This window comes from Vipera ursinii (genome assembly GCF_947247035.1).
Source record: "Vipera ursinii genome assembly, chromosome: 7".
Classification (NCBI taxonomy): domain Eukaryota; kingdom Metazoa; phylum Chordata; class Lepidosauria; order Squamata; family Viperidae; genus Vipera; species Vipera ursinii.
In genome coordinates this window covers 58,341,405-58,368,533 of record NC_139521.1, presented here as the reverse complement: position 1 = coordinate 58,368,533, position 27,129 = coordinate 58,341,405, and the positions used below count along the sequence as shown (strand labels likewise).

Below are 27,129 nucleotides of genomic sequence, written 5' to 3'. Positions count from 1 at the left end.
CATGCCCATCCAGTAGGCCATACGCACTTTAGCCACGCCCACACAGTAGGCCACGCCCACCCAGGCCATACCCACCCGGCCCCCTGAGGGCAACCGCAATGCTGATGCGGCCCTCAATGAAATTGAGTTTGACACCCCTGCTTTAAAAGATGAGAAAAAGCCTTCTTTATGTTTCTTTTTATTACTTATAATCTGGATTTTTTTTCCTTGTCACGCACAAAAAAATGTACATACTTCCATAGAGATTCATCAGACTAAAAATTCTGCAGGTAATTTTGTCAGTTGGAACTATTGCATATTACACTTGAATCAGTACAGGTGGTCCTCGACTTACAACAGTTCATTTAGTGACCGTTCAAAGTTACAATGGTACCGAAAAAAGTGACTTATGACCATTTTTCACACAACTATTGCAGCATCCCCAGGGTCATATGATCAAAATTCGGACACTTGGCAACTGACTCATATTTATATCGGTTGCAGTGTCCCGGGGTCAAGGGATCGCCTTTTGTGATTTTCTGGTAAGCAAAGTCAATGGGGAAGCCAGACTCACTTAACAACTGTGTTACTAACTTAGCAACTAACTTTGCTTAACAACTGTGGCAAGAATGGTCATAAAATGGGGCGATGTTCACTTAGCAAATGTCTCAGGAACAGAAATTTTGGTTCCCAGTTGTGGTCGTAAGTCATAGTTTATTTGTGAATCATTTTTCATCCCTAAAAAACTACAATTAATGATGTGTCTTTTAATCTGCTTTTTTTTTCTTTTAGGATATGGGTACCCACCATATGGGTTTTCCAGTTATGGCGCAATGCATTTCCATTCCAGCACAAACAAAAGTGGTGCAGGAATGAAACACGGTAAAAATCAAAGGACTTCCCCCCCCTTCATTTCTGTTATGCATTGGGATATTACTCTTTGTGTTATTACTGTGAGTAGTCAAGTAATCTGAATGCGATTACTCAAATTCATGTAATTTTTATAGTATTTAATTCCACCTACATGTGTAGGCTTTGTAAAGAAAGTTTGACGGCTTCTTGCTGCAAGGCCACACAATCTGAAATACCTGCACAACAAACCTAGGAAAGGAATATGAAAAAGGGAAGAATAGGTTTGCCCCGTTCATAGTTACCATGGGGCATGGATTGAATTGGATTGGATTCCCTTAAATAGGACCTAGATTGAATACTAGGAGCAGACAAAGCCAGGGTTAGAAACAGAAAAAGATAGCACCAAGTAGAGTATTAAATGAGCCATCAGTTTTCTCTTTATCACCACCTTCTGTTCATTTTTCTTTTTTGCCTCAGTTCCTTTCTTGAAACATCTCTTGTGTGTATAAAATAGAAATCCATTTTTTAAAATTATATTTTTATAAAAATCCAGAATCCAAATGTTTTTATTCGTGGTAGTAGCGAATGGTAATGTAGCCTGCAGAGGAAAGGAGGCAATCTTTTCTTCTGAAAATCTACACAAAAATTAGACCAAAAATAGCATGAAAGCCAACAGAATAGTTTTTGTTTTTATTTTTATTTTATTTTAATCCCATTTATATCCCGCCCTTCTCCGAAGACTCAGGGCGGCTTACAATCTAAGCACAAATCAAATGTGCTTAGCAATAGCCTTCATTCTATGTATATGTCTGCTTATTAGGGCTTTCGCCCCCCCCCAAGTGGCATTATTACAAAGTCAGCTTATTGCCCCCAACAATCTGGGTCCTCATGAAGCTCATGTGTTGCAGGGGAGAGCATACTTCAGGAAAGTTAGAATCTACAGTGAGAAAAGTTATCCTTATCTTTCCAGATAATCATCCTCATAATCTCAAACACAAACACAACCAGCATCCACTTAAAGCGAGGTCTTGTTGCAGTCAGCTGCAACTTGGAGGGCAGTGAGGGAGGGCCGTGAGGTGTAGCATAGCCAATTACATCTGAAAAGGGTGCAGATCACTTATGGCTAGCCCTTTGGGCATTTAGATTGGTTGTTCCAAAAACTTTATGAAACGATGTCTTTGATTGGTGGAAAATGATGTCTGCTTCTCTTGGCTCTCACTTTGAATGTAATAGAGCAGTGTTTTTCAACCACTGTTCCGCGGCACACTAGTGTGCCGCGAGATGTTGCCTGGTGTGCCGTGGGAAAAATTGAAAAGTAATTATAAAATACTTGCTTTGTGTTTATTTGATTCCTATTCAAGAGAATTACTTTATATATAGTCAATATAGGCACAGAGTTAAATTTTTTAACATTTTCTAATGGTGGAGTGCCTCGTGATTTTTTTCATGAAACAAGTGTGCCTTTGCCCAAAAAAGGTTGAAAAACACTGTAATAGAGGACAAGCCAGAACTTTTGCCATCTATACTCTGATGCAATATGCCCACTGGTTTTGTTGGGTTTTAATTAAAAACCTCCATCTTTCTCCCTTTTTAAGGAGTTTCAAATGGCACGCCCAAAGGGGAGAACCAAATGTGCTGTAACAAAAAACACAACAAGAAAGTCAAGGAGAAAGTAGAGATTGAAGATAAAAGCGAAACCAGCCCCGACTTGGTTTCTGGGATGGAAGAAGAGGCTGGTACTGACATTCATTTACAAGGTAATTGGAAAAGTTTACTTAGCATTCTTGCAATTATTTAGGAAGGTGAAGTACAGATGAAGCCTTGACTCTTAAATGCAATTCTTAGTTGAAATGTGCAACGGCAGATAGTCAGATCTGATCATTTTTTGAAACTGAGAAATCAGTTTTCTAATTCAGGCATCTTCTAATTATTTATTCAGAACTACTAGAGGCATCTGTATCTTAAAATGTGCTGTTTTATTATTATAACCTGTCATCCAGAAATGACTGGTGTGCTGCTTTAGGTTTTATAAATCTGGCTTTAAAATTCCATTTTGGTTCAAGAAATAACATGCTCGAGTCTTTGGACATAAGAATCCTAATGTACACATGTGTAAAAATGTATGTGCACTTAATTGTTTGAGTGCATGTGTGCATTTATTAATATGATTTAATTTATCCTTTTCTGAGCCTAACTTTAGCTGACTTTATAACACTTTAATGCAACATCAGCTAAATAACTAAATAAACCAATGCTGCAGCGATCAATAGATTGTAGCTAAATATATAAAAAAGGGAGGATATGAATTTAAACCTGTATAAATAGAGTTTAAAACCATGGAGGTATGAGAGAACAAAATGGTTACTTAGTGTTTGAAGACTAACAAAAGCTGAGTAATATTGGGGGGGGGGGGAAATCCATAATCTGAGTGCCCCAAAGAAATTACATTTCTTGCTGTCCATCTAAACTTCAGTGTTAAGAATACTTGAAGCACAGTCTTCAAAGGTTATGCGAAGTCTTGTTGGAAGAGAGGAACTTGCCAATCCTCCCTTTCACTGAAGTAAATGTATTATGTGAAACATGTCCTAGAAAACAAAGATTATGCATCAAAGAATGTTTTGTGCAATTGCGTACAATGCAGGTCACTTCACATTAATTAACAAGCACAATTGATTAAATCTTAAACTTTGTGGGTACTTTTGTGACCAAGCAGTGAAACAGCTTTAACGGTTTTCTAAGATTTTCCTGTATAAAAACAAAGAGGAATGTCAGTTGTTATTTAACGTGAGAATCTAAGGCCCCTGTACCTTCTTTGAGCCCTTGCCAGGTAAACAGCCTTTCAATCTTCTAGTCCTTTTGATTCCAGCATCAAATACACCAGAGACCAGGCTGTTGTGTTTCTTTGCAGCTCTCTGCACCGTAACTCTTCCCAAAGGAATAGCAGTTTTGTTGAAGCAAGCAAAGGTGAAATTAGCCAGAGGGAAACAGCAATAGACAGCTGGAATTGTCCTACTGTATCATTGTCCGTGGCTTGTCAGTTTCAAAGAAAACAAATAGTAGAACCATTGTTACGATTGCACCTAGTCATGGTGCTGCTTGAACCTAGGATGGTTCAGTTTAGTGGGCCATCAGAAACACATTGAGAAAAGGAAGAAAATATTTCTCAATTATTCTTCATCTCCTTCAATGCCTACTGGAGCCTTAGAGTTTTGGGACCAAGCCTATTTCTACTTTTCTCCAGATTCTTGAATAATTTAGTGTATTGAATAAATTACAGAATGCAATAAATACATTTATATTGGAACTTACCATTTTTTTTGTTTGTGACATGGGTGATTTGTGATTGGCTATGGTATTTTTTTTTTTACTAGATTCCATCTTTGTAGAACCTGCATGCAATCATTTCGGCTTAGCTACCGGTATCACGGAGTAGTTTTGTTTTGGATTACAACTTCTGTGGTCTCTTGTAGGATGCTTTTGAAGTATAGAGATTTTCATGTATAGAGTCATTCTCTTTCATCTGACTGATACTCAGAAATTTTGGCTATATGTTTCCATTATAACTGTAAATTATAATTCTGCTCCCTACAGATGCCTTCTTTTTGGAAAAAGCCATGGAACTCGCTAAGCGACACGCTAATGCCCTTTTTGACTATGCAGTCACAGGAGATGTAAAGATGCTTCTGGCAGTACAACGCCACCTTACAGCTGTTCAGGACGAAAATGGCGATAAGTAAGTATGTAATATCATAAAGCCAAATTTGTATAACATGATGGGGTGGCATTTTTGTATATGATGGGGAAACCCTAATTTCCCAAATTCTGTGTTTTCCATTTTATTTTTTTATTAGAAAAACAACTTTCTCAAAGATGTTTACAGCTAGCCACAATGATATCCAAATGAAAAAAAGTGTTCTAATATCACAACGTCAATTCCGCCCTTTCATAGTTGTGTTGCAGCCTATCATGCAAGTCTCAATCTATTCAATGACATTTACTTTAGGGCCAATGTACACGGAACTTCATGTTAAAGGCAGAGAGTACATGGTCCTCTGCAGAAGAGGAAGGTTGAGTGATAAAATATGCATCATAACATATACAGTACTGATGCTTGCTAAGTTATCCTCTGCAGCAGTCTGTGGTTCTCTCTCTCTCTGTTTAAGATGCCGTTCCATCTGTACTAGCCTGAAAGTAAATTTTATTAAATTCACTGATTTTTCTATTGTTTCTAGGTAAACCACTTTAACTTTTGAGGTATCATTCTCACTATTTTATTTTTTCCCAAGTAATAGATGTCATATTCTTCTCTTGAGATGACACAGAAAGGAAAATAATGGTTCCAAAATGAGGCAACATTCCAATGATTCATTGTAGGTGCTTCTCATTTAGAGAGAAAGAGGCAAAATTATTTGACTCATCTCTATATGTAACGTTTCAAAACAGGATGAGAGGGCTTTTTCCTCCTTCAGCTTTAATTCCTTTTGCTTTTTAGACCAGAGAGAACTCATTCCTCATTCCAATCTTTTTTCAGAATGCCTTAAGGCTTCAGGTTTTTGCAGTTGCATCTCTTGCAGCTGATACAAATCAATTATTCTTCCAGAAAGTACTGAAGAATTTACATTTGGGGAAAAAAGATAATATTGGAAACACTCTATCTGGACATGACAGGAGTTGAAGTTTAATATATCTGGAAGGTTATTTGATTGGAGGAGTCTACCTTTCCTCCTCTTCCAAACATCAGGCTTTGATATTTAATCTTACCATTTCCTTCAGATAATGCACAACAGGAAGCTTCTCAACTCTGAAGCTGTAGAAATTGACAAGGATCATATGTTACCAGCACTTCCCCAACACTTAAATGTGGGAGGAAGCCTATAAGGTTTATGAATTAAAAGAATGATTTAAAAGTTGTTTAAAAGAAATGAAGCATTGTGAAAGATCTTTCGTTGTGGCCAGTGGTAATAATGTTGTTGCAAAGAGTTAGCTCAGATCAATGTGATTTCTACATCTCTAGTACAAGAGATTTGCATATTCCATTAAACCAATTCCTTGCTTTGTGAAAATGTTGGGATCTTGATTTATGACCTCTTTTTAATATATGCTTCCTCTTCCTTAGATATTTTGAAATCCTATTTTGATTACCATACTGGAATTCTATTCATGCTACATCTTGCTACATTTTCTTAGGCAGTGTTCACAAGGCACAAATAATGCAGCCATCCTCTCCCCAGTGGTTGATTATCCCTTGAATGTTGGCAATACTTAATATAAGATAGTTAGAAATGCCACATGATTTTTATTTTTTAATCCTCTGAACCCCAGCAATGAAGGATCGGAGGCTTGTCTCTTCCTTTCTCACTTCTTCAAAATATATTAATACCTGAGATACATTACATCACATCACATCATATCACATCACATTACATTATTAATAGCAATGACACAATTGGGGTTAATTTCTCTATGGAAAAACTGGAGTCCTTCACGTTGCTTTCTTCCCCCTTTTCACATACAGCCTTAAGTGTGGCCATAAGAAAAGTGATGGGAGTTTGTAGGAGGCTTTGTTATCATGGGGTCTCTCTGGGATGTCATTTCAGGTTGAATATGTTATTTCCAGGAAGTGAAGGGAGACAATTGCCTGGAGCAACTTAGTTTAGCCTCAGACAAGACTGTTTTCCCCTCTCTCAAATGACCAGCATAAAGCTGCCATACAAACATGCTTAATTTATTCTATAGGTTGGCTTACGATGAATCTCACCACATGCAGTCTATGCTTCTCTGAGCTGAATGAGATAGGGCAACAGTTAGATGTATTTTCCTCGTAGGAAAATATACTCTACTGGGGAATTCCCAGCCTCTGAAAGAAGACTATCCATACTGTTAATCAATGTGCCATTGCTTCAAGGCATATCTTGAAAAATAATTATGGATCTGTACAGCAAGGGGAGCCAAACTAGACATAACAAGAACTACACAGTTTGCTCTTCATTACAGGTTTTCTCTTTTACAAGTAGATTTTATTTTGAATTCAAGGGTGGAATATAAAACAATACAATTAAATTAAAATATTGTTTAGGGATAGGTGTAACAGATTTGACTTCCATTGTCATTGGAAACTTTTATCTTTGTGGCCGTGATGAGGTTGAACTCCAGCAACCTATGGTCACTAAGTGGGAATCATTGATCAGGCTACCAATTCTGTCTTTTAGAACTAGATATATGCTTTAGACATAACGAAGAAGATTGTTGGGGGCAATTAAGCTGACTTTGTAATAATGCTGCTTGGGGGTGTGTGAAAGCCCTAATAAGCAGGCATATACATAGAATGAAGGCTATTGCTAAGCTTGTAAGCCGCCCTGAGTCTTCGGAGAAGGGCGGGATATAAATGGAATTAAAATAAAATAAAATAAATAAATAAATAACCAGCACTTTCGGTTATGACTGGAAATAGACTGAGGTCTTGAGTAGTGCTTCTAAGAATTGAGTTGTATGTTCCTTGCAACCAATTTCATCTGGCCATAGACTAGTTTAAACTTTCCATCATCGATGTCTATGGAGAGTCTCAGTTATCCAGGTCAGAACTGAAGAAGCTTCTTGGATGAGAAGCAAAATGTTTTTAAGGGAAAAAAAATCAAGAAAGTACAGTTGCCTTTTGGAAAAGTACTTTTGGGTTTTCCACCATCAAGGGCTATATTTGAATTTGCAGAGACCTCTGACTGGCTGCTATTGAAAAAGAAATGCAGGAGAAAATGTTTTGATCCCCTGAGCCAACTTGTAGTCCAGCATTTCATGCTGGAAATGAAAAACAAACAAACAATTCTTGACACACTGTCCAAAAATCACCTTTGCTCAGGACAGTCAAACAGGATGGGAGTTAAAGGAGAGCAGATTGGGTGTAGCTTTTTTGTTCTTGCATTTTTGTTCTTGCTTTTTTGTTCTTGCATTTTCCGCCAAACCATTTATGTTGATTGTGTCTTTGCCTTTCCATTCCCTCTTTCTCCCTCAAAAAAAAATCTTAATTTTTTTAATTCAAAAAATAGTTTTGGAGATTTATTCATCATCCTTGATGCATTGTTTTATTACTTGTCTAAAAAAGTAAGTTTGAAAAGTGATTAAGCAATAGTGGATAAGTAGAGGGAGATGGGCAGTTTTAAACTCAATTTTTAAATCAGCTAGAAGCACATCAGGGGATCTTTTATATAGGCAGTTGTGGGAACTTCAGATTGTTTCTCCTAACCTTCCTTTTTTAATTATGAATGACTGAGAACCAAATGTACTTAAAGAAATAAGAAATTGTGGTCTCAATATAGTAAAACATGGAGGTTGGATTTCCGTAATATGTTCCATCTTACATATTAAATGTGGTTTTGGGGGTTTTTTTCCTCATTACTTCTCTTTTTCTAGCTACATTTCTGAATATACCTTAAAGACAAAAACATTAAAGATCTGCTCAATAGTAGGCAACTGTCTAAAAGAAAGTGTAATTTCCCTTTCAAGTTGGTGCAGTTCTCAGCCTTTCAGATCTTAAGTCCTACCCAATAGTTTATCAAAAAACCTAAATCATTTCATGAGAGATAGTTTAAAAAAACTACTTTATCTCTGAAGTTCACAGGTTATATACAAATCATACTTCTCTTTTATGGCAAATTGTAGTGGTTTACCTTGTGCTCATCTACAATATTTCTAACTGTGTTAGTGTCAAATTAAAAAGCATTGATATTAAAAATCCTGGGGAGGCTTGTGATGGCTTAAATTGATTAAGGATAGTCCACTTCAACAGAATTTACTAAGTATTTTGATTCTGTTGTACGTGATGTTAGGTTTTAAAGGTATTCAAGATTGCCCTTTGTTGCCTGCAGTCAAACTGTGACTACCTTTCTGGAAAGTAAGGATTATAATTTCATTCTACCAATATGAAGCTTTATTTGTCATTAAAACTCCTGACTTAGAAAAGGCACTCCCATTTTCATAAAAGATCTCTATAATCTGCAAAAATGCTTAAGTAAAGAAAATTATTTGCAATATATTTATTCTTCTGATAATATTGCTGAAAACTCTTGTCTTTCCCTTTCTTTTCTTTAATCAATACCAGTGTTCTTCACTTGGCAATTATTCACCTTCACACGGAACTGGTGGAGAACCTTTTAGAAGTAATAGCAAATATGAATGCTGCTGATGTTCTCAATGTGAGAAATGATCTTTACCAGGTATGGAAACACTGGGAAGAAGGTAATACACAAACCAGTTCATTTCTGGACCTAAGTGGAACTATATTAGAGGATACAGTGAAATTTGCAAGAGGACATATTGTCTGCAACTGAAACTCATGTGACCCATTCAGTATTACTTTTCTACTGTTCTTAAGCTACAGGTTTTCCTACACATCCATCAGTTAATAATCAGTTAATAATCAGTTAATTTCCATGTTTGCACTTTATATTTCGTAAAGTTTTAAATGGGTACATTTGTGCAAAGTGAGCCAGTTTGAGGCAGTAGTTAAGGTTGAAAACTGGGAATCTAAAATCCACTCTGCATTAGGCACAAAGCTAGCTGGGTGAGGTTTACGCCAGTCAGTCTCTCAACCCTAGGAAAATGAGACATCACTTCCAAAACTGTTGTAAAAAAAAATGCAGGGACAATTCCAGGCAGTTGGGAGGAGTCAGAATGATTTCAAATGCACAGACATAAACACATATGCAAAAAACAGATTTGCGGGGGGAAAATTCTGATGGCCTTTTTATTTCTCCCATTCCTTCTTTTTTAAACAGACTCCTTTACACTTGGCTGTTATAACAAGGCAAGCGGGGATTGTGAAAGCCTTGCTTGGAGCTGGGGCCGACGTGAACCTCTTGGATCGCCATGGGAATTCTGTCTTCCATTTGGCAGCTCAGCAAGGAGATGAGGCGGTTTTAAGTATGTTGCTTCAGCACAAAGAGGCATCTGGGATGAGAGACCTTCCTAACGGGGACGGTAAGCAAGTATCAGGAATATCTTTCTAATGGATCAATAGTGCTGTCCTATTATTTTCTCAAGAGCTATTCATTATTTCATTACAATTTAGATTTCCAAGGAAGTTCTGTATTTTAATGCTTACATTTTGAAACAAAACACATTATTCTACCACCTCCTTCATCAACAGCTATGCAGTGTTCTTTAACTGTACAACCAAAGATGCTTTAGAGAAGACTGAACAAAACTGAGCCTAACCTATAAGAAGACAATGATAAGGAGGATGTCATGTCAGTGTACCATCTCTTCTCTTTTCTGTCCCTGCTATTTTTTGTTATTTTCTTGATGGAAACTTTCCAAAAGAAACTTTCCACTGCTTCTATCCTACAGTGCTGCCCATCTGAAATTTGGTATTTCGGGGTTCATTTTGACCAATTCTGCCATAGATGTTCAGGAATATGTCCTGAAATATGTCAGGATCTCTTTTTTTATAGCCCCTGTGTTTTCTTCTTCTTTTTTGTTGTTGTTGTTAGTTGCGCAGTCGTGTCTGACCCATCGCGACCCTGTGGACAACGTTCCTCCAAGCCTTCCTGTCCTCTACTATCTTCTGGAGTCCATTTAAGCTCACGCCTACTGCTTCAGTAACTCCATCCAGCCACCTCATTCTCTGTCGTCCCCTTCTTCTATTGCCCTCAATCTTTCCCAGCATTAGGCTCTTCTCCAGTGAGTCCTTCCTTCTCATTAGGTGGCCAAAGTATTTGAGTTTTAGCTTCAGGATCTGGCCTTCTAAAGAGCAGTCAGGGTTGATCTCCTCTAGGACTGATTGATTTGATCACCCTGCAGTCCAAGGAACTCGCAGGAGTCTTCTCCAGCACCATAATTCAAAAGCCTCAATTCTTTGACGCTCAGCCTTTCTTATGGTCCAACTTTCACAGCCATACATTGAAACTGGGAAAACCATAGCCTTGACTATACGTTTCTTCCTAAGTAACTTCAACATTTTGGAAAATGGAAACGTGGTCACTTTTGAAAAAATTAATTTCAGGAAAAATTGTCTTGAGAAAAAGGGCAACTTTCCCTGTCCATAGGTTTTTTTCCCCGGATACAATATTTGCCTGATTATGTCTTATTATGGTTGATTGCATGGCCAGGGAGATGTTTAGATAGGATTTGGCATTTTCATCCACATAGTGAATCCTTCCCAGGGACCTGGGATAGAGAGATGTTGTTAAAAGTATTGTCACAGGATGTGAGTTGTTCTAAACTGTTGTTGTTGTTGTTGTTGTTGTTATTTACACAACTGTGTGAAATTACAACTGCCAGTACTTTAGGTAGTGTTGGCATTCATGCAGATTGAATTCTTCCCAAGAATCTAGGACATTGCAATATTACGGTGTTGTATATCTGCAGATTCCAGCAGTGTTGGTACATAGAAATTCTGTCAATGCACAGATTTTCTAAGTGCTGTCCAAGATTTCTTTATATGGCACCCAGTGTGGCAATAACCATTGGACCTACCATAGCTAGTTTATGCCACAAGATTTTCAGATCTTTATATTTTCAGATCTTTATATTTTCTGATCTCCAATTCTTGGTCTTCTGTTCTACTTCCCCTGGTATTGCCATGTAAATTATCCACATTTTTTCTTTCTTTCTTTCTTTCTTTCTTTCTTTCTTTCTTTCTTTCTTCTTTCTTTCTTTCTTTCTTTCTTTCTTCTTTCTTTCTTTCTTTCTCTTTCTTTCTTTTTCTTTCTTTCTTTCTTTCTTTCTTTCTTTTCCTTTCTTTCTTTCTTTTCTTTCTTTCTTCTTTCTATCTTTCTTTCTTTCTTATTGATGTTGTTGTTATTATTATTATTATTCAGGCCTGACAGTCCTTCACTTAGCTGTTATTGCAAACAGTATGCTGTGTCTCAGACAACTCCTTGCTGTTGGTGTTGATGTCAATATCCAGGAACAGAAATCTGGAAGGACAGCCTTGCACCTGGCTGTTGAACAAGGAAGTATTTCCATGGCAGGATGCCTTCTGCTTGAGGTGAGCATTATGGGGGCAAAATCTCTCTATCTCTCCTTTCTCTTTTGAAAGAAGCAGCCATTCTTCTCTATATAATCCTCCCACCTTTATAAAATTGGGAAGAGTGTAGTGATACATCACATCCTACAATAATGGTACATAAATATTTCCTTCAAACACAGGCAATCCTTGCTTTTGTTCTTAACTAATCGGAAAACAAGGAGCATTCCCCTTTATGATTATTTTGGAATTCATATTGCATCTGATATCATTATTGTGTTACCCCTATCTGGATCCAGGCATTCTGGTTATCTGTGAGAGTATTGTAGAAAGTAGTAATATTGATGCTTACATATTTATATGTTTATGCATGTGTGTGCAACACGAGAGGGAGGGAGAGAGAGAGAGAGAGAGCCATTTTGGAAGAACATCACATCTTGCAAGTTTCAGTACACGGGTGGTGCAGTGGTTAGAATGTAGTATTGCAGGCTAATTCTGCTGACTGTCAGCAGTTTGAGTGTGACAGACTCAAGGTTGACTCAGCCTTCCATCCTTCTGAGTTCAGTAAAATGAGGACCCAGATTGTTGGGGGCAATATGCTGACTCTGTAAACCCCTTAGAGACTGCTGAAGTGCTATATAAATCTAAGTGCTAGTGTTATTGCTAAATCTGAGACATGCTGTTCATACCTGAAATCTCACAAGATTTTAATCAGAAACAAAAAGTCTTGTGAGATTTGATGACTGGGACATTTTGATTATTTTAATCTTACTTTAAAGTGCATGTATTCTAGAAAGGCTATGCTATAGTTGTGATCTTAGGCCAATTTACTACATTTTCTCTAGCTTTTGCTTTCAAGCTGGTCACGAGCCAAAACAACATATTTTTTTTGCTTAAAAAAACAGGGAGATGCATTTGTGGACAGCATTACTTATGATGGAACCACTCCACTTCATATAGCAGCTGGAAGGGGATCTACAAAATTGGCAGCTCTTCTCAAAGCAGCAGGTAAGGAAGTAAGTCTATAATGACTGTATCATTATTCACTCCTAAAGTTCTAGCTGAAAAAAAATTATACAACTCAAAATTATAGGCCCCCTCGTGCCAAAATGCACTGCTTTTCTAATACACATGCAATTTTATGCTTTACATTATTGTAATGCAACAATGGAAGAATTTTTGTCTTGTAATATTAAACACTTCCCATTTTAAAATGTTTCTCTTTTTCCTCTTAATCACTTTTTCATTCTCCTCTTCCTCTCACTCCATTATCTCTTCCCCATCCTTTCTTCAGCTGCATTATCACCTCTTCTTACTCATTTTCTTCTGTGGTTTTAGTCATTCTCTAATTGAAAATCTCAATCCAGAGTTAACTATGTCATTAGGCACAGTGGGGTAATTTCCTTGACCATCAGAGGTTAACAAGGTATTGGAGGGAAAGACTTGTGTGATCCTGCCCAATTCCTTGTTTGGTAGCCCACCACCCTCAAATAATTTAATGGCTCAGCTTCCCCTACTGACTCATTGTTGATGTCAAATGTTGCCAAATTTCCTTCTTAAAAAATTATATGTGTTGTTGTTGTAATATATAGTGTTAAGTGTTTAAAGACAGAAATCTTTTCCCCAGTACTAAGTCAAAGCGCTATCCACCATCCTTAAGCAGGCACAAAACGCCAGCATAAAATTTGTTGTTTCCATTGCCAATATTTATCCTGTCTTTGTTTCATTTATTTCCACTCACTACCAAATGGTCCTGTCCTTATTTAACAGTATGTCATATATTCTTATGGGGAAATTGTGGCTTTTCTTTTGCCTGTGCTGTTGTCCTCTTTTACACATGATAACCCAATGAGAAAATGTTCATCAATCAAGGCAATGCAGCATGAATTGGGTTGTGTCTCACTTTGGGAGCCTGTATATTGTTCTCCAGGCTGTTTAGTCTCCCCCCCCCCACCTTTAGCATACCTCATTTGGGCATCTCCCAAGTTAAAACAATGTGAAATGAATAAGGAGAGGAGAGGAGAAATAGCTCCAAAGGCATCACCTGCATTCACTGTGCAACTAAATAGATACTAAACTGATAGCTGTTGGGAAGTGTTTGAAAACTGGCAGAAAAGCTCAATTCAACACCCCTCATATTCTGGACACCCCAGCAAAGAAATGTAGATACATTTCAAAATACTATTAAGGGAGCATAGATCAAGAATACATCCTTTCATTCTCCAAATAAAATATTGGAGGTCTGGACATTTTTAGAGTACCATTAAACAGGACTAGCATTAATACAATCTTCCCCATATAAAATAATGGAGTTGTGTTCTTCTCCTCTAGGTCTTCTTCTAGGTTTGAGAGAAGTGGATGAAAATTAGGAAGGGGGTGGGGATGAAAGTGCTAATGAAGTATGCACCCACTCTGAAGTGACTGCAACAAACCAGGGTTAGGGATAAGAGGAGAGGAGTTTGTATGCTCCTCCCAACAGTCTCAAAATACATCTCAACAGAGTTTGCCTGCAATATTATAATTACCGTATACCTTGAAGCTGCAAGAGAGAAAATATTTCTTTAAAACTCGTGTACCTCACATAGCGCTGTTTCATTCATGAGCTCAGGATGAGTCAAAGGCAAATTTGTGCCAGAAGAACCTGGTATGGATAAGGCTTTTTATGCTGTGTTAAACTGCAAGTGGAAAGCAGGGCCGGAGTGATTCCTAAATAAAACCTGACGTAAATTGGAGAAAAACAGAGGAAGTCAGAACAAAGAATATTCTTTTCTTTGGGAAGGTAAATCATTGTTATCAGCATTATTTTAATGTTGTAGACCAGGGGTAGGCAACCTTGACTCTTTTATGACTCGTGGAAGTTGAAGTCCACGAGTCATAAAAGAGCCAAGGTTGCCTACCCCTGTTGTAGACCATGATGAATTCATACTTTAATGTTGTAGACCATGATGAATTCATATTTGTTCTCCAGTAGAATCTCTCATGCCTTCAGTGTGATCATTCCAAGTACTGTTGTTTGGCACTTGGACTACCACTTAAAAGACATAATTAACAAAGAGCGCCATTTAAAAACAAATCAATTCTGTCTCAGATTTGGACGTGAGGATGCACCTAAGATTGTGAAAAAATAACGAGTTATTGTTTCCTTCATATGGAATCACTCCAATTATTTTTGGAAACTTGCTAATATACACTAGATAACAGATAGAAACTCTGCCAATTTACAACATTTGTTTAAAAATTGGGAAATTGGGATGAAATTAAGCAATGCCAATGATACCTAGGTGCCTTGAACATTTAATTACCTACATATTAAACTGAACTATTATAATAAAAATGCTAAAATAATTTATGCTGTCTCCTCCATATTCTTTATTTATTAATATAGGTGCAGATCCTCACATTGAAAACTTTGAACCGTTATTTGAAGAGGAAGATATGAAAGATAATGAAGGTGAAAAAAGTATACCTGGGACAACACCTCTGGATATGGCAACCAGCTGGCAGGCAAGTGATCACTGACACCTTGTTTCAAAAGACAACATTTTTTGTTTGTTTCTTCTTTGTTTCTTCTTCTTAATCACATATTTTCTCTTTTCAAAAAAAATTGATACTGTGGTTGTGTCAAGTTTCCGACATGTGGGTTTTTCAAGTGACTCTGAGGCATTGTTTACCTTAAAAGTCCTTTATTAGCCTAATATGCTTGAAGGAAGTTGGAATCTGAAATCTCCGCCTCTTGCACAATATATTAAAACACAATTCTCCACCTCTCTAATTTTGTCATTAATCATATTCTCCAATTAATTTGAAGAATCAGTTTCCCTTCCGTTAGAACAGACATGTCAAACACAAGGCCCGCGGGCCACAAACGGCCCGCCATACAATTGAATCCGGCCTGCACAACTCTCCTGGAAATTACGAAGGTACGCCCCCCACCACCTTGGCGCCGACCCAGCTGAGCACTTGCTCAGTAGGAGGCAAGTGCACGTAGACTAGTGGAGCCCAGCAACATTTGCAGCTCATTAGCCCCTCGACAGCTTATTGGCCAGAGCCGTCTCCTGCGGCTCCCAGTCCTCCTCCACCATGTGCAGTTCCGAAAAAAATAGTGGGACTAAAAAAGTTCAATCAATCAATTCAAAGTGCTCACATAAAAGAAAACCCTTGCAAAGTTTGAATTGATTGGTTGAACTTGCTTCTTCAGACTGCACGTGGTGGCAGCGGAGGAAAAGACTGGAGGACTGGAAAGGTGAGTGGGCCCTTTTTCTACCTGCTGCGCAGGCGGGGGCGGCCAGTCTTGGGGTGCCCCGGGCCTGCCTCTTCCCTGCCCAGCAGGTCTCCCCTTGCCCTGCTCCACTGCCACCTCTGCTAGCCTGGGGCGGGGGTCCACCAGGGTCTTAGAAGCTTCCCCGTCAGCCCCTGCCCTTTGGCGTGTCGCGGGTGGCAGATCTTACAAGAGATTCCCCTGTGGTGCCTGCCAGGCCTGCTGACCTTGGCAACAAGTCCAAGCCATTGGTGCACCTCCCCTGTCACTGTTTGTGCAGGGACCCAGAGGCATCCCCCCCCCTGTATGGGGATCCACTCTGCCGCCCCCTTTTCTCAGCTGCCTGGCAGCACATCCCGCAGGGGAGGTCTGCTAGGGAGGCGGCAGTCCGGCGTTGTTTCCCCCCTTGTGCGTGTGTGTGTGTGTCAGACCTGCAGGAATGGCTGGTAAAGGTGGCGGCAGTCTGGCATTTGCATTTCTCTGTGTGTCGAGCCCCGTGGGCCCGACACACAGGAGGGGGGGAACGCCGGAATGCCGCTTCCCTACCAGCCATTCCCACGGGTCTGACACACACACACATACACACACACATGCATGAGGGGGGGAAACAACGCTGGACTGCCGCCACCTCTACCAGCTCTGCAAGCCTTTGCCACTCCTTCTGTCCGCTTCCTGGCCTGAACAAAGAGGAGCCGAAGGGAGCAGCTCTGCAAAGCTCTGCCGCCCCCTTCTCTCAGCAGCCTGGCCCGAAGGGACGCCCCTTCATTCGGGCCAGGCAGCGGAGAGAAGGGGCGGCAGAGCCTTGCAGAGCTGGTAGAGGCGGTGGCAGTCCGGTGTTGTTTTCCCCCCTCATGCGTGCGTGTGTGTATATGTGTGTGTGTCAGACCCGCGGGAATGGCTGGTAGGGAAGCGGCATTCCGGCATTTCCCCCCCTCCTGTGTGTTGGGCCCACGGGGTTCGACACACAGAAAAACGCAAATGCCGGACTGCCGCCACCTCTACTAGCCGTTCCCGTGGTTCTCACACACACACACGCACGAGGAGGGAAACAACGCCGGACTGCCGCCTCCCTAGCAGACCTCCCCTGCGGGATGTGCTGCCAGGAAGCCGGGCAGCCCGATGAGCGGACCCTGCGAACCGCGGCCCATCAGCTGAGGCCGAGCCAGCTCCGGGATGCCGCCAGAGTCAATGAGCGGCTCGGCGCGGCACAGAATGTAGATATGTTGCTAAGAAGGGGCCGAGCTGTAAGATCCAATCTCCTGAGCAGACTGAAAGAAAGTGCTCCCTACTCTGCTATTAGGAAATTAAATATTTTATTAAAAAATATTCAGAGTACAGGGTAGCAAAAAATAATAATAAGAGGAGCCCGTGTCATTTTAATAAGGCACCCCTCAAAATAAAATCTTAAATAATAACTTAGAAGCTAAGCACCATTCTCAGATCCCCGTGGAGCACAGCTTTCGCAGGGGGAGGGGAGATGGGCAGCCCAAAGGAACACCTTCCTCGGCTCTTAAGGGCTAAGCAGGCATTGTGTGCCACCAGCTAAGCTCCTGAAGGAAGACGGCATTCCGAGGCCCAGCAGAGATTTTTACTGCTGTGTTGTCTTTGGGGCTTTTCAAAAGCAAGCTACAGTCTACTCTAGTCTGTTCTAGCGACCTGAAGGTCTTTAGGATAAACACAGTTCTGCACAGCAACAGCCCCAACTCTACCTTTGGCTTTGCAGCCAGGGAGGCCCAACCGTATCAGTTTACTTAGGCTTTCTTTTTGGCAAATTCCAACACCTGATCTTTCCAACTTATATGGGACAGGTTATTAGCGAGTCTTGGCTTACCATCCAACGGAATAGCCAATTAATTCCAAGCAGAGCTTTACCTTTGGGATTCAGATGAGCCCCCCACCCAATTCTCCAGCCAAAGGAGCTGCAGACCTTTCCCAAGGGTGCTCAAAGGACCTTTTCTCACTCTTCAAGGTATCTAATCGATGATATCTGATTCATGGGCTTCCTCTTCTGTGTTCTGAACGTCTAAATTAGGGAACCTTAGGGAACACCTGCTGCCGGCGTCAACTTCCCTCCGCCCTGTGCGTTCCCACAGAGAGGGACTCCTCAGGGTGCCACCGGTCAGAGAATGTAGATTGGTGGCCCCCAGGGGGAGATCTTTCTCTGTGGGCGCCCCGGAGCTATGGAACCAGTTACCGGTTGAGCTCCGGACAGCGCCCGATCTTTGCTCCTTTCGCCACGATCTGAAAACATACCTGTTCGAACAAGCCGGCCTGGCCTGAGGGGGGATTGGTGGGGTTTTTACTATCATTTTATTGGGGTTTTTATTAATGTATCAACTGTTTTTATGGGCATGTATTTAATTACCTTTTAATTTTTGTAACTCTGTGTTTTATTCTTGCCCTGTACACCGCCCTGAGTCCTTCGGGAGAAGGGCGGTATAGAAATATTAATAAATTAAAATTAAAAAAAATTAAATTGCTGCAGTGAAATAAGAACATTTCTCAATACTATGTACCTGATGGGACCTCAGGAACTGTAAAGCAGCCATTTGTTCCCCCTACTTGCTAAGGGAGAGGGCATTATATTTGTGCAAACAAGATGTAAATGTAGTTAAAAAATAAAAAAAGGCAGCCGGATACCACTGTGCCCAACCACATAACTAAAGCATGCATCAGCATAAATGAACCCAGAACACTGACCCTTCTCACAACAGGCAGTGGTAAGCACCATTTGGCATCTGGCAGTCAAAGCTTAAACTGTCATTCACTTGAACCCTGGCCCACAAGCAAGAGATCTCCAGATTTATTTGAAATAAATAACTTATCTTTTATATTTGAAATTTTACTCCTTTTTGCCCCACTCTTAGACATAATACACTTCTGAACTAATACAATAGTCTTACATGCAACTGGCCCTTTGAAGGCAACCATGATGCTGATGTGGCGAAAGTTTCCAGGAAGCAGTTTCCTCCAACTTCTTCTGCCTTGAAAGATCTCTGGAGAGGAGCAGAAGGTGGCAGGGAAGCTGCATGAGGGAAGGCTGCTCCAACAAGCCAGCATCGTGACCACGCATGATTGGAAATGGGGATTCCCTTTCAAGAAGGGCCAGCCTCCCTCATGTATGACTGGGAAGTGCTGCTCCCTGCTTCCTCTTGCTGTCCAGAGATCTGTCAAGGCAGAAGAAGGAAACTACACACACACACACACACACACACACACACACACACACTCCAAGCTTGGAGACTAGGAGGCTATCTACATCTGAGCTAACAAACTACCAATCATGCCTGGGCTTGGGAAGAAGGCCCTTTCCATCCTCTGTGGATAAAAATCCCTAAACTTGGAATGCAGTCTGTGTGCGTGTGTGTGTGCATGTGCACATGCTTGGCTGCAGAGTTTGGGGAGGTGAAGAGCTTGTGGGGCAACGAGTTGTCCCCACATCAAATTAGCCGGTGCAACTTGTTCTTTCCTGACCAGGTATCTCAAGTCAGCTGCGCTGAGTGAGCAGCATTGAGCTGACCACGCCCACTCAGCCACGCCCACTAAGCCACACCTACTCGGTCACGCCCACCCGGCCCTTTGAGGGCAACCATAATACTGATGCGGCTATCAATAAAATTGAGTTTGACACCCCTGCGTTAGAAGAACCGCCAAAGCCTTATCTTCTTTAGAGAGACAAATGGCCTTGAAAGTGCATTCCTACTCTTCCCTCCTCCCATTTTAAACTAAAGCAATACACAAGTCTTAAAGCAATACACAAGTTTAACATATGAAATAGCTACTTCTTCATCTCTTGTCAAGCAATAACATTCGATGTTAGCAGCGCTGACAGGTTGTCTAATACGGTCAAGGATGTGAAGAGTTATATAGTTCAGCAATATCTGAATTGCATTTCTCAATGTGCAATACAGTGAAGGGTGAAAAAGAACCTCTTATAGGTGACTCTGATTCTATTTTTACAATGATAACAGTCAGTGCTAACACCTTAAGATATTGTTTAGTTTTGAAAATTGACATATACAAACTTAAGGGTTTTTTTAAATTAAAAATATTTAAAATTGTGGTTTAATTGTAACAGATATTAGCAATGTTTGTATAACTAAGAGTAGGAGGTTTGAGGGGGTCAGATCTAGCCTCACATTAGACACAACTAGGTGACTTTGGGCCACTCTCTCAGCCCTAACAAGCAGGCGACGGCAAACCACTTCTGAAATCTTGCCAATAAAAATGTAGGGATTATTCTGGGCAGTTATTTATTTATTTATTTATTTATTTAATTTGTATACCGCCCTTCTCCCAAGGGACTCAGGGCGGTGAACAGGGCAATACATAAAAACTAGATACAAAAATTAAAATTATTAAAACATGATTAAACAATGCCCATAAATTAATACAAATTTAAAATTAAAGTCATTTATAAAAATCCCACCCCGTCCCATCAGGCCAGGCCAGCTTGTTTAAAGAGATGGGTTTTAAGATCGTGCCGGAAGGAGCAGAGATCGGGCGCCATCCGGAGCTCAACCGGAAGATGGTTCCATAAATCCGGTGCACCCACAGAGAACGCTCTCCCCCTGGGGGCCACCAGTCAGCATTCTTTGACCGGTGGCACCCCAAGGAGGCCCTCTCTGTGGGAGCGTACTGGGTGGAGGGAAGTTAACGCCGGCTGCAGGTGCTCCCCAAGGTATTCTGGACCCATGCCATGAAGGGCTTTGTAGGTCATTACCAACACCTTGAACCTCACCCGGAAGACAACTGGCAACCAATGCAGCTCGCGGAGCAAAGGTGTGACATGGGAGTATCGGGAAAGTCCCAGTACAACTCTCGCGGCTGCATTCTGTACCAGTTGGAGCCTCCGAGTGGTCTTCAAGGGTAGCCCCATGTAGAGAGCGTTGCAGTAATCAAGACGAGAGGTCACGAGCGCATGAGTGACCGTACGTAAGGCATCCCGGTCTAGATAGGGCCGCAACTGGCGCACCAGGCGAACCTGGGCGAAGGCCCCGCTAGTCACAGCTACGATATGGTCTTCTAAGGAGAGTTGTGAATCTAGGAGGACTCCCAAGTTGCGAGCCCTATCTACAGGAGATAATGACTCACCCCCCATAATGAGGGGTGGGATATCCTGAATATCCCGAGAAGCCGGTACGCACAGCCACTCAGTCTTGTCAGGGTTGAGTCGAAGCCTGTTCCTCCCCATCCAGACCCGGACCGCCTCCAGGCACCGGGACATCACGTCGAGGGCATCACTGGGGTGGTTTGGGGTCGAAATGAAAAGTTGGGTATCATCAGCATACTGGTGATACCCAACTCCAAAACCACGAATGATCTCACCCAGCGGTTTCATGTAGATGTTGAACAGGAGAGGCGAGAGGACCGACCCCTGAGGAACTCCACAAGCGAGAGGCCTCGCGGTCGACCTCTGCCCCCCTGCCAACACCGACTGCGAGCGTCCCAGGAGATAGGAGGAGAACCACTGAAGAACCGTGCCTCCCACTCCCAATCCCCTGAGACGCCGCAGCAGGATACCATGGTCGATGGTATCGAAAGCCGCTGAGAGGTCTAATAGGACTAGAACAGAGGAATATCCCCTGTCCCGGGCCCTCCAGAGATCATTCACCAGCGCGACCAATGCCGTCTCCGTGCTGTACCCGGGCCTGAAGCCCGATTGGTACGGGTCTAGATAATCCGCTTCATCCAGGACCAGAGGGAGCTGATGCGCCACCACACTCTCAACAACCTTCGCAAGAAAGCGAAGGTTGGAGACCGGACGAAAGTTATTCAAAACAGCCGGGTCCAAGGCAGGCTTCTTGAGGAGAGGTCTTACCACTGCCTCTTTCAAGGCGGCGGGAAAACTACCCTCACTCAGAGAGGCAGATATAACCGCCTGGAACCATCCTCGTGTCCCCTCCCGGGCTGCATAAACCAGCCAGGAAGGGCACGGGTCCAATAAACATGTGGTGGAGCTCAGCCTCCCCATGATCCTGTCCACTTCCTCCGGAGTTACAGGATCGAACTCCTCCCAGGTGACATTGACAAGACCGCTCGTGTCCTGATCGTCCGATACTGCCCAGTCGGAGTCCAAACCGGTCCGAATCCGAGCGATTTTGTCCAACAGATGTTGACTGAATTCCTCGGCACGCCCCTGCAAGGGTTCCTCACTCACCTCCTGATTAAGGAGGGAGCGGGTCACCCTAAACAGGGCGGCCGGGCGATTATCTGCGGACGCGATGAGGGCAGCGAAGTAGTTAGATCTCGCTACCCTCATCGCTGCGAGATAAGACCTAATATGGGTTCTTAGTCGCAATCGGTCGGATTCAGATCGGCTGGACCTCCAAACGCTCTCTAGGCCCCGTCTCCGACACTTCATCTCCCGGAGCTCCGCGGAGAACCATGGAGCCCATTGGGATCTGCGCCGGGTCAGGGGCCGCAAGGGTACAACTCGGTCAAGTGCCTCCGTGGCCGTCCTTTCCCAGGCTTCCACTAAGGCATCTGCCGAGCTGTGAGCTGAGAAGGCAGGTGGGGACCCCAGCGCTGCCTGGAACCTCTCAGGGTCCATTAAGCGCCTGGGGCGGAACCATCTAGTTGGCTCAACAACCCCACGGTGGGGAGTGGCAAAACGGAAGACCAGCCGCAGGAGATGATGATCGGTCCATGACAGGGGCATAACAATTGGGGAGCCCCCACCAAGATCATCTAACCACCGACCAGATAAGAAAACCAAGTCAAGGGTGTGGCCTCCCTCATGAGTCGGTCCATGAATTACCTGCGTCAGGTCCATGGCCGTCATGGAAGCCATGAACTCCCGAGCTAACTCAGATGCTCCTCCCAGGGATGGTAGATTGAAGTCTCCCAAAACCATAAGTTTGGGAAACTCAATCACCAGCCCTGAGAGGATATCGAGAAGCTCAGGCAGGGCTGCTGCTGCGCGACTAGGCGAAAGGTACGCCAGCAGCAAGCCCAACTGCGCCCTAGGACCAAACCTCAATAGGAGAGAGTCACACCCGACTATCTGAGGAACGGTGGCCTCCTGCGGACATAAGGTCTCCCTCATAACCACAGCCACTCCCCCACCCCTACCCTGAGTCCGAGGCACCCGGAAGCCTGGTGGGCAAAGATCAACCAGGGGGATACCACCCTCTGGGCCCAACCAGGTTTCCGTGATGCAGGCCAGGTCCGCTAAAAGGTAGTCCTGGACTTATGACTACAACTTTCCATTACTAAGCAAGGCAATTGTTAAGTGAGTTGCGCCTCATTTTACACACTTTTTTGCTATAGTTGTTAAATTGCAGTTATTAAGTGAATCATGCAATTGTTAAACAAATCTGGCTTCCCTCATTGACTTTGCCGGAAGCCAGCTTGGAAAGTTGCAAATCACATGACCCCAGGATGTGGCAAAAATTGTAAATACATGCCAATTGCCAGTTGTCCAAATTTTGATTATATGGCCACGGGATGCTGCAGTGGTTGTAAGTGTGAAAATAGGTCATAAGTCACAATCACTAAATGAATGGTTGTTAAGTCAAATGGTTGTATTTACCAGTGACTTGATGGGGCAAATAAATTTTTTGTAGAATTTAAATCCAAATACTGTTTTTGAAAAGTGGTTGTGATTTGGATAATTCAAAGTGGATTAACTGTATCAAATGCAAGGTGAATTACGTATTTTGTAACAACAATATTTTAATGTTAAACCACAGCTTAGCTTTACAGGAGGGGATGTGGCCTCCCATTTTTCTTTTGTCTTGTAACCATAATAAAGAATTCAGAAGTAAAAGCTTATGCTTTAAATCAATCACATTTTTCTTAGCTTTGAAAAGACAAGTTTTAATTAAACCAGGGGTAGGCAACCTTGGCTCTTTTATGACTCGTGGACTTCTACTCCCAGAATTCCTGAGCCAGCTCGGAGTTGAAGTCCACGAGTCATAAAAGAGCCAAGATTGTCTACCCCTGAATTAAACTATAATTAATAAGCAAAATGCTTCTGTGAGTCTTGTTCTTAAAAAGTAGTAGTTTATTAGGGTTGTTTTTCACTATTAATTAAAATAACTTATGATTCAAAAATGGAGAAAGTTTCTTTACGTTCTCTCGGCAGTTCTACTGGTGAAGGAGAGAACCTAGCAACTTGATCTCACATTTTCCACAGCAAGCTGTCATTTGGCACTGTGTCTAAACTTGGCAACTGAGCAGTATAATGTTCAGGAAAAATGCGCAGGATAAAATCAATACTTTTCTCACCTATAACTTGTTTTTTCCCCTCTTGACAGGTGTATGATATTTTGAGTAACAAAATATGTAAGTCAAAGGCAGCTTCTGAGGATCTACTGATTCGAGGTGAGAGTATATTTAAGCAAGAAAATAAATCCTTTGATACTTATATGGTCTTTCTTTCTGTAGTAGGTATTATTTTGCAGGGAGCCAACGTATATAGGAAATCGGTAGGGATTTAATTTTTTTAATTCTAACTAAAAATACCAATGTGACCTGTTTTGATACGTATTGGGGTATGTATGGTTTCAATCTTCCAATTGTAGTCAATAGTGGATTTAATGCTACTTTAAAATACTATATGCTGTTCCTTGGAAATTTGAAGGAAGTTAACATAGTTTAATGTATGTTTATGGCATCTATAATTATGACACTCTAGTGGATTTTTAAAATCTTTTCTAGGCAATATGAAAGACCTGAATGAGGATGTTAAATTACAGCTGTACAAATTGCTTGAAGTTCCTGATCTGAATAAAAGCTGGTCCATGTTGGCACAGAAGCTAGGTCTAGGGATATTAAACAATGCCTTTCGGTTGAGTCCTTCTCCATCAAAAACTCTACTGGATAATTATGAGGTAATTCTCTTAACTGCCTTACTATGATGAAAACCTTCTTTGACAAGATGGTGTCTAAACACTGTTATAATTTTAACGTTCATGTTGTTAGATGTAGAACTTCTTGCCACATACTGAGGAATTCCTTGTATTCTGGCATGCCTAATTTTTAGGAATTCCTGTCTTTCACAATACAGGCAATCCTCGGTTTACAGGGCCCAGAATTGTCGTTGCTAAGTAACGTGGTTGTAAAATGCAATATCACATGACCACATCACTTAGGGATAGCAATTGCAGTAGTCTGGTTGCCATTAAATAAAGACCATGCAGGTTGAAGACCGCATGAGTCATTAAGCAAGGGCTTTATATGACTGCAACTTTGATTTTGCTGATGGCTTCTCCATTGATTTTGCTTATCGGAAGGCAACAGGGTATGTAAGAAATTGTGATCATCTAATCACGGAGACAGTGTAAATCCCCATTCAGCATCATTGCAAGATTGAATGACCACTGAATGAGTGGTCATAACCCGAGGACTGCCTGTATAACTTACTGCATTCTCCATTGCTTACATTCTTTGTGCAATATTTTTTGAAAGGTTGAACAAATCTCTCTCTAGAGGGAGAGAGATGAGAATTCTGCTTCCTGCATCCAGATGTGTGTAGCTAAATCTGTACCTGACCTTCCATTAAGATAATGTAATCATAGATTCCATACCAATTATTGAATTTTTAAAGTATTTTTATTAGTATAATAAAATACAAAGGAAAGAAAGATCCACACTGGTAGTAATATAAAAAGAATAACCCAGTAATAACAAAACATAAATAAAAGCATTAAGAGAAAACCTTCTAGTGATATTTTCCCCGCCCCTTCTGTTTATTTCCCCAATTGCTGCCACAACCTAAATACATACTGTATGCTTTATATTTACTATTAAAGTTACTAGAATCTATTTGAATCCTTCAGCCTATTTATTAGTCTCATACTGTACCTTTGTTGTAAAGCTATATTCCAAGGGTTTCCATTTGCCCTGTTGTATAGTGAGTACACTATAGTATAGTAAGTAGTATATTCCATTCCTACTTAAATTTGGTTGGATTTCTATTATGAATATATTTAGTCAATTTTGTCATCACTGCATATTCTCCAGTTTTGGTCTCCCAGTCTGATGTCAGCAAGCTTTTTCCCCCCAATGTTGAAATTTGTTCTTGCAGCTCTCAACACACAATATAGCTTAGAACATTTCAAATTTTTCATTTTTTTCTGGAATTACACTTAATAAAATTCTTTGATTTTAGTTCAAGTTTTATTTTTAGGATTTTTTGAGTATTTTGCTATATTTCTTTCTAGTACTTTTGAAGTTTTATTTTTACATAACCATCTTATATAACATGTTCCTTCTTTGTTACGGTACTTCCAGCATTTACTGCTATTTATCTAACTTGGTAATTATTGAGATAAATATATATATAATCTGTAAATTATTTTGTATCAATTTTATTTTGCCATTTCGAATGTATTGATTGATTTTTCTATTGCTTTTCCCATTATTGTATTGTAATTATTTTGTTGAAGTTTTGCACCTGTATGATGTTTAGGAGACAGTCAGCTCTTTTTATGATTGATCTTCACTATTTGGTGATTTTATCCACAGACTATAATTAAAATATAAAATGAAATGTTTTCCATCCATTCTGAATGTAGCATTTAAAATATTTTATTTTACTATGTAAATGCATATTTGCAATGGAGAAAAGGGGAGAATTACATGGTTTTCTTAAATGGTAATAAGATTGCAGGATTTAAAAAAACTATGCTGCATATTCACTCAACTGTCTTAATATCATTTTTTGGAGTGGCAGAGTGTACCATACTTTTAAAATATACAAATTTATCTCCCACTAGATATTATAGTATCTCTGTAGAGTCTCTGTGGGGGTGTGTGTGTGGAATCCTTCCAAAGTACCTTAACTTTGTTTCCCTTTTGAAAGGTTTCTGGTGGAACAGTAAGAGAGTTGATTGATGCCCTCAGAGAAATGGATTATCCAGAGGCTGTTGAAATAATTGAGAAAAGAACTACTTCATCCAGCCAGTCTAGCCAGGAGAAAACCAAAGATGATGTTCTTCCGTTATGTGATTTACCTTCTCCTAGGACAGAACAAGCAGGTAAAATAAATGTCATTTCAGACCTCTTGACCAGTAGACCTTGGAAACTTCATTGTCCAAAGTCCAAAGATCTGTGGACTTCAACTCCCAGAATT

At 41.0% G+C, this 27,129-nt stretch overlaps 1 protein-coding gene across 1 annotated transcript in view; it reads left to right on the top strand.

Moving 5' to 3' along the window:
- NFKB1 (nuclear factor kappa B subunit 1) overlaps positions 1–27,129 on the top strand; it is an 81,461-nt gene that overhangs the window by 52,366 nt on the left and 1,966 nt on the right. Inside the window, exons 13-23 of the mRNA XM_083367822.1 lie at positions 772–861; positions 2,427–2,588; positions 4,423–4,564; positions 8,924–9,038; positions 9,600–9,801; positions 11,643–11,812; positions 12,697–12,799; positions 15,177–15,295; positions 24,311–24,377; positions 24,714–24,886; positions 26,860–27,034. Of these exons, the coding sequence (XP_083223948.1) occupies positions 772–861; positions 2,427–2,588; positions 4,423–4,564; positions 8,924–9,038; positions 9,600–9,801; positions 11,643–11,812; positions 12,697–12,799; positions 15,177–15,295; positions 24,311–24,377; positions 24,714–24,886; positions 26,860–27,034 (1,518 nt within the window). The remainder of the gene's footprint in view (positions 1–771; positions 862–2,426; positions 2,589–4,422; positions 4,565–8,923; positions 9,039–9,599; positions 9,802–11,642; positions 11,813–12,696; positions 12,800–15,176; positions 15,296–24,310; positions 24,378–24,713; positions 24,887–26,859; positions 27,035–27,129) is intronic.